Source organism: Eumetopias jubatus, unplaced genomic scaffold (assembly GCF_037043125.1).
Source record: "Eumetopias jubatus isolate StellerSeaLion01/CBP00866 unplaced genomic scaffold, mEumJub1_p1.0 scaffold_15, whole genome shotgun sequence".
NCBI classification, from domain to species: domain Eukaryota; kingdom Metazoa; phylum Chordata; class Mammalia; order Carnivora; family Otariidae; genus Eumetopias; species Eumetopias jubatus.
In genome coordinates, this window is record NW_028274821.1 from 91,766,481 (window position 1) to 91,778,553 (window position 12,073).

Genomic DNA, 12,073 nt, shown 5'->3' on the forward strand with positions numbered 1-12,073 from the left:
GGAGATGGGGGGACACCCGCTGGCTGCGGGCTTCTGCAGACACACCTGCTGGCCATGACTGTGGTGGAGGAGGAGGAGGAAGAGGGAGGAAGGTCTTTTCTTTCGAGCATGATGTTTGGCCACAGTAGGAACCACAGTAACTGGGCTCTCAAGAAGCACTCAGCAAGGTGCGCCCCAAATCCCTGGGGACCTCTCAGGCTCAGAGGAGAGATGTTTCCCCTGGGCGCTCCAGGGTGAGGCAGCGCAGGAGGCCTCTCTCCAGGCGTGAGACGGGGGAGGGCAGGGGCTTGCAGCTGGGGGGGCGGGGGGCAGGGGAGGGGTCGCAAAGTCAGATGCAAGCACAGCAAAGGGTAGAGCAGTCCAGCTTGGCCGGGGGCCCTGCGCTTCCAGCCTTCTTGTTGACCTTGGGTAGCAGGAGGACGAAGGACATGGCCAGGGCACAGTGGTAGAAACTGTGGACGTAGGTGTAATCCCAATCCTGCGGGGGCAGGGGAGGGCGGGAGGGGGATTGGTCTGCGGCCTCAGGCCCCCCTCCCCCACGCTCCATGCCGCCTGCATGCCTGGCATGCCAGGGCACCTGCCAGTCACACACGCCCCACCCTCCAGAATCTGGCCCAAGCGCCCTCCTCCAAGGGGCCTCTCCTCAGCATCCAGCCCATGGGCCGTCTTTCCTGACCTCAGACCCCTGGAGCGCTGAAGGTGGAAAGTGGACACTGGGCCTTTGACAATGAGGCTGGGGCTCCTCCCTCCCCTCTCCCTCCTCCCTCCTTCCTGCAGGTGCAGGCTCCAGCCCCAGGTCCCATCTGGGCTGTGAACCTCATCTCAGATCCACGCAGACAGTGAGAGCCCTGGGGCTGGGGGTGGACGGTGCAGCGGTGGGAGGGAGGCACCCCTCCACCCAGCAGGAGGGACAGAGGAGGCAGGAATGTGATGCTGAAGCCACCCCGAGGAGCCCCAGTCCCCGTACCTCAAAGAAGAAGCGCAGCATAAGGGCCAGCGCCCCAAAACAGAGGCCGGGCCCTATCTGCTGGGTGTAGACACTCTTGTCGGGGTACAGACCTTTCTTCTCCTTCATCTGTTGCAGCTGTGGGGAGAGTGGTCATGCAGAGAGGTCACACGGCGGGGATGCTGCTCAGAGCTGACCGGAGAGCTGGCCCCGGGCACGCACGAGCCCCTTGGCTATCCTTGGGTGGGAGATGGGGCTCAGGGAGATGCCCTACGTGCCCGGTCCCATGGCGGGGGGACCCAAGGGAGCCCCAGGCTGGATGGCTCGTCTGGGAACCCCTGGGCCAGTTTGCCCTGTGAAGACCCCCCCACCCCTGCCTGCCTCTTTGGGGCCTAACAAGGCCACCCTTGCACGTGCGCCCCTCCCAGCCAGAGGGGCCCCCCGGGGACGAGTCATAGTAAGGGGGTGTTGGAGTGCTGGCCCCGCCCACCGTATGGCCCGCGGGGGCGCCTGTGGGGTGGTCCGAGGGACCCTTCAGTGGCTCGTAGATCATGACCCGTCATAGTGCTTCTGAGATAAGCTGACCAACATGTGAAACTCTGGTTGCTCAAGTGCTCACGTTAGTGGGGGGGGCTCAAGCAGGCATTGACGCTTAAAAAGATGGGTTCATGTACACTGAAAATGCGCAGTAAATGCGGGACCACATCCTGCAACCTCGAATCCCTGGGGCCAAGGTGTTTCAGAGTGCAGGGTGTTTGGGATCTCAGCACGATAACCGCCTGTGCACACAGCGGATCATGGAAGCCCCCATGGGCCTGGGGCGGCCCCCTCAACCACACCCCCCCCCCCCAGGTGGAGGCGCCCTGTGCCGGTCGGGGCATGCTAGGCCACCAGAGTCTGGGGTGCGGTTTTCTGGAATTTGCCATTGCCAAGAAGACATCAGGCCCCGCACGGGCACAGAGAGCGTGTGGGTGCAGCTGGGGGCGCCTGGGCGCGGGTGGCCAGGCCGTGCGCCTGCCTGGGGTTGGGTCCTAGCCCGGCCCGGCCCTGCCCTGCAGCCCCCACACCCACCTCTCTCTGCTTCCTCTCCCCGAGGGCTGCTGTCCCCAACTCGGGCTCAAGCAGGGACGAGCCTCCAAGAGAAAAATCCACCCTCATTCCAGGGAACAACTGCCCTGGAAAATCCAAAATAAACTCCACGTTAAATGGTCTGAAAAACACAATTTGAGCCCCAGATGTAGGGAGCCAGGCAGACCTCTTGGTTCCTGTGTCCGGATCCACAGCCCGAGGGCCGTGGAAGTCACCGTAGTGCTTCCCAGGGAAACCAGCGAGTGGCTTCCACTCTGGCTCATTACGGTCCAGCGCAGATCCAGACCTGCCAAGATCTGCAGGAGGAACGGCCCTCCAGGGCAGACCAAGCAGCCTATCCTACTTCCTGCCGGGGAGTGAGTGCATTATCGAGACCCAGGGCTCTGTGTTTATGCATTCCAACATGTCCCTTAACGGGGTCCTTCCCTGGGTCCAGACCCAACGTGCCTCCCCTGCTCTCACAGGCAGCTCCGAGGGGCCTCCTGGGTCAGCCTTCCCCCTTGGGGAAGCTGGAGTGAGAAAGAGGCTCCTTCTCTTCTCTTGGAAAGTCAAGACCTGACCTCGCCTGCTGCTGTGTGACTTCTTGTTGATTGCTGACCTCTCTGAGCCCTACTTCCTTCATTAACTGAATGGCAGAACAAATCCTCTATTCCCTGGCTGTAGGAGGAGCGGGGCTTTCTTTTCCTTCCTGCAGCTGTAAAATAGGTTGATGGACACCTTCTGCACCACTTGCCCAGCCTGACCCCTCTTCCCAGAGAACTGCCCTCCTGCTCCCCAGGTGGCCCAGCAGCAGCTCCCCGCCCCTGTCCCCTGAGGCCCTGCCATCTGGGCCTTAATTTGGGGGCCTTGAGTGGGTGTGTGACTTGGGCTGGGCCGGGCCAGCCCTCCTGCCAACACTTGGAGTTGGGACACCCTGAGATTTCAGGTGGAGCTCCAAAGGAGTGAAAGTGTGCCAGAGGGATGTCACCTGGGGGCCTGGGCTGCTGCACGGCTGGAGAGTGGGCCCAGCCTCCGGCCTGCCAGCAGGCCAGGCCTGTATTCTGCTCCCTGCAAGGTTCAGCTCCTTCCCTTCTGGGGTCCCAGGAAGTGCCCCTGGGTCCATCTTGCTCTAACATCCCTTGTTAGCTTGGGAAGCATGAATGGCTTTCAGCCCTTGCAGCCAGGAGGGCCTTGGTACAACAGAGGGTGCAGGGAGGCCTGGGGACCAGGTGTCAGGGTCAACTTCCTGTCTGCCACACACCACAGCCTCCCTCCTCACTAGAACCAAACTCAAGGCTCACTGCCTCCATGAAGTCTTCCCAGATTAACCCAGGCCATTTCCAATTGCTTTTGCACCTCTAAAGCTGTCATTCTCCGCAAAGAATGATAGTAGTAATAGCTCCTATGTGTTGAGCACATTAGAAGCTGGGTTCTATGCCAGTATTTTAGATGCATTAACTCAATTAATCTTTGAACCAACCCTATGAGGTAGGTCCTGGACTGTCCCCGTAACAACCACTTTTCAGATATGGAAACTGAGGCAGAGAAGTGGAGTCACTTGGGTTAGGTCCAGAGCTAGTGGGCACAGATGACACAGGCAGCGTCTGTGTGGTGGGGGCACCTGATGCTCATTGTCTCTGTGTTTTAAGTGAAGCCCTGAGATGGGAGGTAAATGGAGACCCCAAGGTGGAAGGGTCACAGGGGACAGGTGTCCCCGTCCGCTGAGGCTCGCACAAGTACGCACCCACTTTGTGGCAATGATGAGGACAGCCGTGCCGATGGGGCCCGAGTACACCCCATAGCCCCAGCGGTCGTGGTAGATCCGCACTGCGATGGTCAGGACGCCAAACATCACAAAGGTCGACCTCTTGGGTTCGTCGAAGTCGGCCAGCGCTGGAGGTGGGGGAGAGGGACCGGGAGAGGTGAGCGGCCTCTCTGCCCCTCCCGGCCACTGCTCCTCCAGAGGCATCCCTTAGGGGCCCCAGTGCGGGGTGCCCCCAGCCAGCGAGACCCCATGGCCCAGCCCGGCCACCCCCAGGTCTGAGTTCCAGCTGGTTGTAAGGGACAGACGTGGACAGAGCAGCCTGGGCTGTACTCACGGGAAACTGCTTTCATGAGGAGGTCAGTGCACACCTGTCCCCGAGGACTCCAGGGATGAAGACAAAGACACACGGTAGGAGACAGGGAAGATCTGGGTCCTTCATGGGGCCTGGGCAAATGGCAGGGAGCCCGTGCGATGGGGCCCACGCGTCCTGACATTGCTGCCAGACGGCGTTAAATGAGAAAAAAGGTGCAGAAACTATGCGCTTTTCAGTGATTCCATCCTCGTAAAAAGCTGAGCTGACAGTGATGTGCGTGGATGCTTGTATGAGCCTCAAGAAAGTCTTGGGGGCAAACCCTGACATGGGAACTGTGGTCTCCCGGGGGAGAGAGCTGGGAAGCCCTTCCACAGGTTCCACGGCACAGCTCCACCACGTAAAGTGGTCTGAATGAGCCTTCGTTCATGTGTGAATTGAACAGGATGTGAGGATGGGACTTAGGGCATTTGAGGACCGTGCGTTCTTTTTAATCGATTAAACCAGGCTTCGAACCCCAGGAGAGGGGAGGAGACGCTCCCGATGAGGGGTGGGGAGCAGAGTCAGTGGGCTCGACTCTTTCTGGGAGCAGGCAGGAGGATGGCAGGGACACTGGGCGACAAGGCGTGGCCACTCACCCATCAGTGAGACCCACATGCTCAGCGCTGTCCCGTAGACGCTGAAATACTCCAGGACGTCGTGACGCATGAAGCAGAGCACTGACAGGCCGGGCCCGGTGCAGGCGTGGTAGAGCTGCCGGAAAACCCACGGCGGTCAGGGGCTAGAGGGGATGGCTCGGGAGCCCCGGGGCCACGGCTGGGCCGCAGCCATGCCCCACAGCCAGCCAGGCCACTCACTAGCCGCGAGGCTCAGGCAAGTCACTTTGTGCCTCAGTTTCCCCACCTGAAAAAAGGGGAGCCAAGTGCTCCCCTCATGGGGTCTTGTGGAGGTTAGACAAAACAATCCACGTGAGCGGCTGGGAGCCTGGGGCTGTGCTCAGGGCTCGTTCGTGTCTCTTATGTTCTACGTATGACGTGACCAGACAGAGGCCGGGCGTTGCTCAGGTGAAGCCCACCAAGGTGGGGACCCCGAAGACGTGCCCTGCATGTTCCTTCAACACCTGGGTTTACTGACAGCAAGTACGTGTGTGTTCCTTCAGCACCTCTGGGCGTGAGGCCACGGCTTATTTTTGGGTGCCCGTCGGCCCGGCCCTCTCCTCTGCCGTTCCCCTCTGTGGTGACTGGGCTACCCCACTGGGGAAGTCCTCAGATGTGAGTGGGCACCAGAACCCTGGCGGGGGCAGGTGCTATCATGAAGACTTGGGTTGCTAACTCAGCAGGTCTGGGGTGGGGTCAGAGATCTGCATTGTTAAGAGTTTCTCAGGCTGCTGCCAGCCACCCGTGGGGAATACGCTTTGAGAACCTCTGGCTGTAGTTTTCAGCTTCGGTTTCTTTAAAGTTCTGGGAGACTGCAGAGACCACCGTGCTGAGCACGGCATGGTAGTTTCGCCCATCTCTCTCCTCTAGTCTCCCCAACACCTAGTTTAATAGCAATTTTAAAAAAGATTTTATTTATTTATTTATTAGAGAGAGAGAGAGAGAGCATGAGTAGGGGGAGGAGAGGGAGAAGCAGACCCCCCACTGAGCAGGGAGCCCGATGTGGGACTCAATACTGGAAACCTGGGTTCATGACCTGAGCCAAAGGCAGATGCTTCACCGACTGAGCCAGCCGGGTGTGCTTTAGTAGAGATTTTTAAAGCAAAATGCCTCTGTGGAGTATTCTCAAAGCAGTCAGCTGATTTCTTACAGAAAACAACTCTCTCCTTTTGCATACACATTTCATCACTTTAAGTAATATTTAATTACATGATGTAATTATTTTGACAAGTTCCACGGACATAAACGAACTTGGGAACCAGCACAATCGACTCTTGGTGAGCCCAGCTCAGCAGGGGGGAGGAGGTGCCCAGGAGAGCAGCCCAAGTCTGGAGGCCCGGGGATGTTACAGGGGGAGCAGCAGCCCTGGGTCACCGGTGAGTTGAAGCAAGTTGGGGTCGATGTAGAGCTCTATTGGTTATAATCACAGGTGACCTAAAGTTACGGTGCACATAGGAGGCATGAATAGAGGTATAGTGTCCAGAACAAGGGAGGTGACACTCCTGCTTCTCTGTGTTCTGCTCAGACCCACCTAGAGAACTGTGTTGAACTTTGGATGCTGCACCTTTTAGAGTGACATAGGCAAAGAGGATGGAGGAGAGCAAATAGGTTGTGGACATGACAGTTTAGCTGGGGCAAGGGAAGCTTCAGGTAGGGCCTGATCAAGGTGCTCAGATCTCTGTGGGATAGAGCAGGGCGGACACTTGCTGCACGTGGCTCTGGCAGGCAGAGCTAGGCCCTGTGAGTGACATGGATATTCTCCCACTACTTCTAGAACTACATCTCTCCCCCCCGTCATCTGCTGCTTCTGCACCCATGCCTCTCCTGTAGCACAGATCACCACATATAATCACAGATTTAATCACTGTGAAATTCTCGGGAGTGTCCACCCCAGTCCCATGAAGAGCAAGAATACTCTGTCTCAGCCTGGCTGTGTGGTTGCAGGGCGAGAGAGGCAGGGTTTGGAGTGGTTTGAAGGAGAGCTGACCCAGGAGGATCTCTCCCACCAGGCCCGTGGTTCATCTCTGTTGGACAGGTGGGAAAGGAGAGACTCAGAGCAGTGCTACCTGCCAAGGAGGCAGGGCGGAGCACTGACTGTCCCGGCATCTGTGCCTGTGAGGCCTGCCTCCCTCTTCCGACGTAGGGGCGGACTTGGCCCCTGAGGGTGCCGGCGGGGGTGGAGTGCCGCTGGGGATCTGGTAGGAGACAGCACAGCCTCCTGATCCTCGCTTTGTGAGCTCAGGTGAGTGGCTGGCAGCTTGGGGCCTCCTCTGTCAAACAGGGGCGAGAATATCCACTCTGCAGGGCGGGCCAGGGGACTCCCCATGACGGAGCACAGGGCACAGTGTTGGGCACAGAAATAGCAACTGTCACAGGAAGGCTGTGGTCGGAACACAGAAGAAGCCACGTGGGAGCTAGAGGTGCAATGGTGTCACATGAGGCTCTGGGAGAAAGGGGCTGAGTGTGGCTTTGAGGTCGGAGGACATTTGTCATAGGAGGCAGCTGCTTCTGCCACTCTGGGTGGGCTAGGGCGGGACAGGGTGGGCCTCTGAGGACAGCCTGGAGGCAGCTGGGGGCTAGCCCAGCCCCAGCAGGGAGGGGTGGCCTGGCGGTGTTTGTGGGTTTCCGGGGCTGGGTCTGACATGGACTTGCGGACAAGACCCCTGGCTCCTCTCCCCAGAGTTAAGCCCCTTGTACCTGCAGAGAAGTCCCGGGTCCACTCCGTGCCTGGGTTTCTCTTCTGTCAAATTGACTTCCTGGAAGTCACCCAAGCAGGGGTCCCTTGCGGAGCTAACGAAATGGCATTGGACAAGATGCCCTGAATGAGCCGAGAGCCCCAGGGTGCATCTGGTGCTTACAGTGACATGTGACTCAGCCTCTGTGGGACTCAGTTTCTTCATCTGTCAAATGGGCCGGTCACAATCCCAGGTTCACGGGGAGCTGAGAAGACTACATGAGACAGTGTGTCCAGAGCACCGGCACGCCCCACAGCCTGGACGCTGGCTCGTGGCCAGCACCACCGCGGCCAAGTTCTCTCCCACCCAGGCATGGAGACTGAAGCCCCAGGCAACCCCCAGCCCCAGGTCCCTGCTGCCTAAGGGAGCGCCAGCCCATGTGCACACACAGCTTCTCCCCTTGCAGGTAAGCGTGGGTTCAGCTCACGAGGACGTCGGCGTGACAGGTGCGCACACGTCTGCAAACGCATGTGTGTGCTCACAGACCTCGCTCCCCAGGGCTGCCCTAAGGACCCTGACGCTCACCCCCAGGAGGCCTGCTGCTGAGGAGCGAGCCCAGCTGGCGGCAGGAGGCATGCGAGTTTTCACATGTCTGGCACTGCCACAAGGAGGAGACTGGCGGAACCTCGCCTCCCCGGTGCCTGCTTCTCACAGGAAGCTGGGCTTCAGAGAAGGGTGAGTCTGACGGGAGTTGATGGGGCAGACTGTCAGAGAGAGGGGGGGAGGCCAGCTGTGAGCATGGGGCACTCAGAGGGACACGGGTCAGCACTGAGACTACAGATCGGTGATGGGTGGAGGGATGGGTCATCGATTAGGTAGGTAGAGTGATGATTGATTAGATAGAGAGGTACATGGGTAGGAGGGGAGGCAGACAGATGGACAGACAGAAGCTTACGGACGGGAGATAGAGCCGCGGAGACCCGTGGAGGGCCAGGGGAACAAAGCCAGACAGGGAAAGACCAGGAGGTTTGGGACAAAAGCAAGTTCTGTGGAGACAGAGCTCCAGAAGTCAAGAGAGACCCAGACACAGACAGAATAAAAGAAAAAAAGGCGCACGCGGAGAAAACCAAGAGGAGAAATACAGAGGGAGAGAGCTCTGCCGGGAGGGAGGGGGAGAGAGAGAGACAGTCATCCAGGCATATACATGGAGAAAGAAGGACTCAGAGAGAGACGTAGGCCTCAAGGAGGAGAGACAAGCAGACGTGAGCAGGCCCTCCTGAACCGGGGCCAGCTCCGGAATTCTGGAATCAGACTCACCCAGGCCCTACGCATTCCCTAAACCCCACTAACCCCTCCCGGGCCTGGCTCAGCCCCTTCCTCCCTGCTTTGCTGCCCTGTGCTTGTAGCTGGGAGAGTGGCGGGGGGTGGGGGCGGCCTGGCGTGGTCTGCTGGCAGCAAGACGAGGGGCACCCCGGAAGCCTCGAAGGGCTTGTCCTGGACTGACTGACACTGGCCCATTGTGGGCTCGGTCTTGCGCACACCAATCCTGGCACAGATGGGGAGACTGAGGTCCAGAGCGGAGGAGGGGTCCCCCAACCCTCTCTCCCGGTCTCCAGGCTCTTTCTTTCACCTCCAAATCTCTTTTCTTCCTCACCAATACATGAAGGTGGTGGATAGATGGCCCCTCTCCTGCACCTTTGGGAGGGTCCCCCAGACTTACCGCCACGAAGAACATGGTAAAGAGGTAGACCATGGCCTCCATGTGGAACCTCCGCTTGGCAGCAATGCTGACAGTGGGGAGGAAGGCCAGGCTGCTGAGGGTGGGCAGAAGCAGTTTCGCTGCGAGCGTCCCCATGGGCCGGGGAGCAGGGGAGGACGCAGGCCTCCTGGGTCCCCAGGGCAGAGAAAACCAAAGGGACAAGGCCTGCTCCCTTTAGTGGGGAATCCGATGGCAGCTGTGGTTTGAACACCAAGAAGGGAGGCAGGGAAAGGAGTGCATATGTTGAGAGCACATGGATAGGGTCCAACAGCTGATGTGCCATGTGATCAACACTTGTCTCTGATTTTTTTTTTTATTTTTTTTGAGAGACCAGAGTTGTTGATTCAAGGAGACCATACTTTTTTTCTTTGAGGCAACAACCTTGGAGTAAAGTCCCCATGAGTAGAATGCTCAGCTTTCAGCCTCTTTCTGTCCGGGCCCTCTCCCCAGGGCCCTAGGGAGCCCAGAATGAGTGCACCGTGGTCTCTGCAGCTTGAGTCACATGTCCGCTGGTGTTAGAGGTGAGAGAACCCCAGGTTTAGTCAATTCTAATCACTAAAGAACCTTGCAGACAAGCGTCATATTTTACCAGCCCACATCGCGGCCCACTCGCCTGCTCTTTCCTTGGCAACTGGGCTAATGAAACAGTCTTTTCTATGGTTACATTGTTTCACATCTGTAGTAAACAGCAGGATGATCTCTAACCGGCTCCTGGTATGAGGCTGAAGCTTGCATCTCAGCATCCCTCCACTGGCCTTTGGGAAACCACTTTCCCTTGTTGTAAGAGGTTTTAAGGGAACTCTCTGGCAGGGTCCCCCCTTATCCTCTGGCCCAGGAATGATGGGAGGGGTGGGCTACCCAGGCAGACTCTCCCCAGCCTGATTTGTTGTCAGCCGAAGGACAATCTTCACTTCTGCTCTCTTTTTTCATCCTGATATAATTCACATATGACAAAATGCACGGATCTGAAGTACAGATGGATGAATTTTGGCAAGCGCATACAGCTGTGTGACCACTGCGTCTCCCCATCACCCCAGGGTGACCCCTCAGGCCCTTTGCCAGCGTAAGCAGGGGCTGTTGTGGTTTCTGCCGCATGCCTGACTTGGCCTGTTCTAGAATTCTGTACAAATGGGACCATGCAGGGCCCATTCTTTGGGGTCTGACCTCTTTTGCTCCACCGACAGAACGTCCCTGAGATACGCCCACTTCGTGTCAGGTGGTTTCTTTTGTTGCTGGGCGAGTAGTATTCTACTGTGTGGATGTGCCACGCTTCTGTTCTCCTGGGGGGTGGACTGCAGAGTGTGATCACCCAGGGACAGCAGGAGCACAGGTAGCTGGAGCCCGTTTCTACTGTTTGCAACAATGCATTCGGTCATGCCATTTTTCTGCTTCGGTGCCTTCCAAGGCACCTGCCGTCCTTGGGGTAGAGTCCAAGGGTCGAGGAGACCACCGGGCCATCCATGGCCCGGCTCTGTTGCCCCACCACCCACCCGGGTCTCCACCATCCTCTCAGACCCCGTCTCTCCTCCTACCCCCGGCCCCCCACCTCCCCTGCAAGAACATATTTCCTCCTCCTCCTCTTTCTGGTCGCTGGCTCAACAGCACCGTCCGTGGGGCAGGCCGCCCCCTTGGCCTGGCACCCGGGCAAGCCAACGTGCTCCTGTGCCGGGCCCAAGCCTGGCACACGGTGGGTGTTCGACAAACACTGGCTGAATGAATGACTTTGTTCAAAGAATGAATGAAAGTCCAAGGAGGCCAGGCTCCTGCACATTTCAGTCTGGCACTTAGGAGTCCCTTTCCCTCTCCAAATGGGAAAACCAGATCCTGCTGTGTGTGCAGCTCCGGGCAGGGCAGGAGGCAGGCGACCCCACGTGGGTTGTCACAGAGGCCTGCTCTCCCTGCCCACCTCTCCACCCCTCCGCTCCTGCCCGCACCCAGCCCCCAGCCCCCGCTCCCAGGAGGAATATAAACCCTGTGGTGTGGAAACGCGAGTAGATGTCAGGTGCTCAGAGAACCCTCTGGAGCCATAAACCCTGCTCAGAAGCAGGAAAACATTCCACAGTTGGTTTTGTGCATGAGTGTGTGTGTGTGTTTTCTTTGCAGCTGTGAACTCCAGGGCCAGGGCTGTAAGCTTGGGGAAGGGAAAAAGAGAAGGGGGAGCTATTGGAGGAAGGCAGGGGTACGGTTGACTGTACATGTGTTGCAGTGATTAAGGCAGAAGGGGGCCGAGGGGGGCTGCCCCAACGTGGGGAGACAGGTGACCAGGCCTGGGGCAGCCCAGGGAGCCCCTGCAGACTGGCCGGATGTCCAAGTCCAGCGTGGAGCTGGGGGCGGCCCACGTGTGGCTCCCCTCTGAGACCTGGCCGCCTGGAGACCGACCAGCTGGCTCAGGGGAAGGCGTCCAGCTCCGAACAGGACTGAGATGACCCTCGGCTCTCCCTGCAGCCTGGGAAGCCACAGGCCTGGGGGCCGGGAGAGGGGGAGGCAGAGTGGGAGACACAGGCCGGCCGCTTTGAGGGTGCGGCTGCCCTGGGAGAAGTGTGGGGGGCTAGGACGGGGCGGGGCTAGGAGCCCACGCCACCTGGGCAGCCCCAGCCGGGGGCCTGAGCAACCCACGTGCAGCCTGTCTCCACCGTCCCCACCCTCCTGCGGCCCTGCCCGCTGGCCTGCTGTGGACACCCCCTGCCCCGCCACCTGCTCGGGTTCCGGCTGCGCCCGAGCCCACAGGCCGCTCCCCCTCCTTCTGCCCGGACTCTCACCGCTGGGGCCTTCCCCATTCATACTGTAGCCCTTAGCCTCTCCTGACCCCCGCCGGGGTGAGGGCTCTCCCTTCTAACCCCCACCGCACTGTGTGTGTCTTGAAAACCACTCGCGCACACAGACGTTGATTCAGG

At 59.0% G+C, this 12,073-nt stretch overlaps 1 protein-coding gene across 1 annotated transcript; it reads right to left on the reverse strand.

The window, feature by feature from the left end:
• Positions 1–328: 328 nt before the first annotated feature.
• MYMK (myomaker, myoblast fusion factor) lies at positions 329–9,275 on the reverse strand. Its single transcript, XM_028093428.1, has 5 exons — positions 9,141–9,275; positions 4,728–4,842; positions 3,759–3,907; positions 968–1,084; positions 329–478 (listed from the first exon to the last, which is right to left on the reverse strand). Exons 1-5 carry the CDS (start codon positions 9,273–9,275, stop codon positions 329–331), a joined length of 666 nt encoding a protein of 221 aa, XP_027949229.1.
• Positions 9,276–12,073: the final 2,798 nt, after the last annotated feature.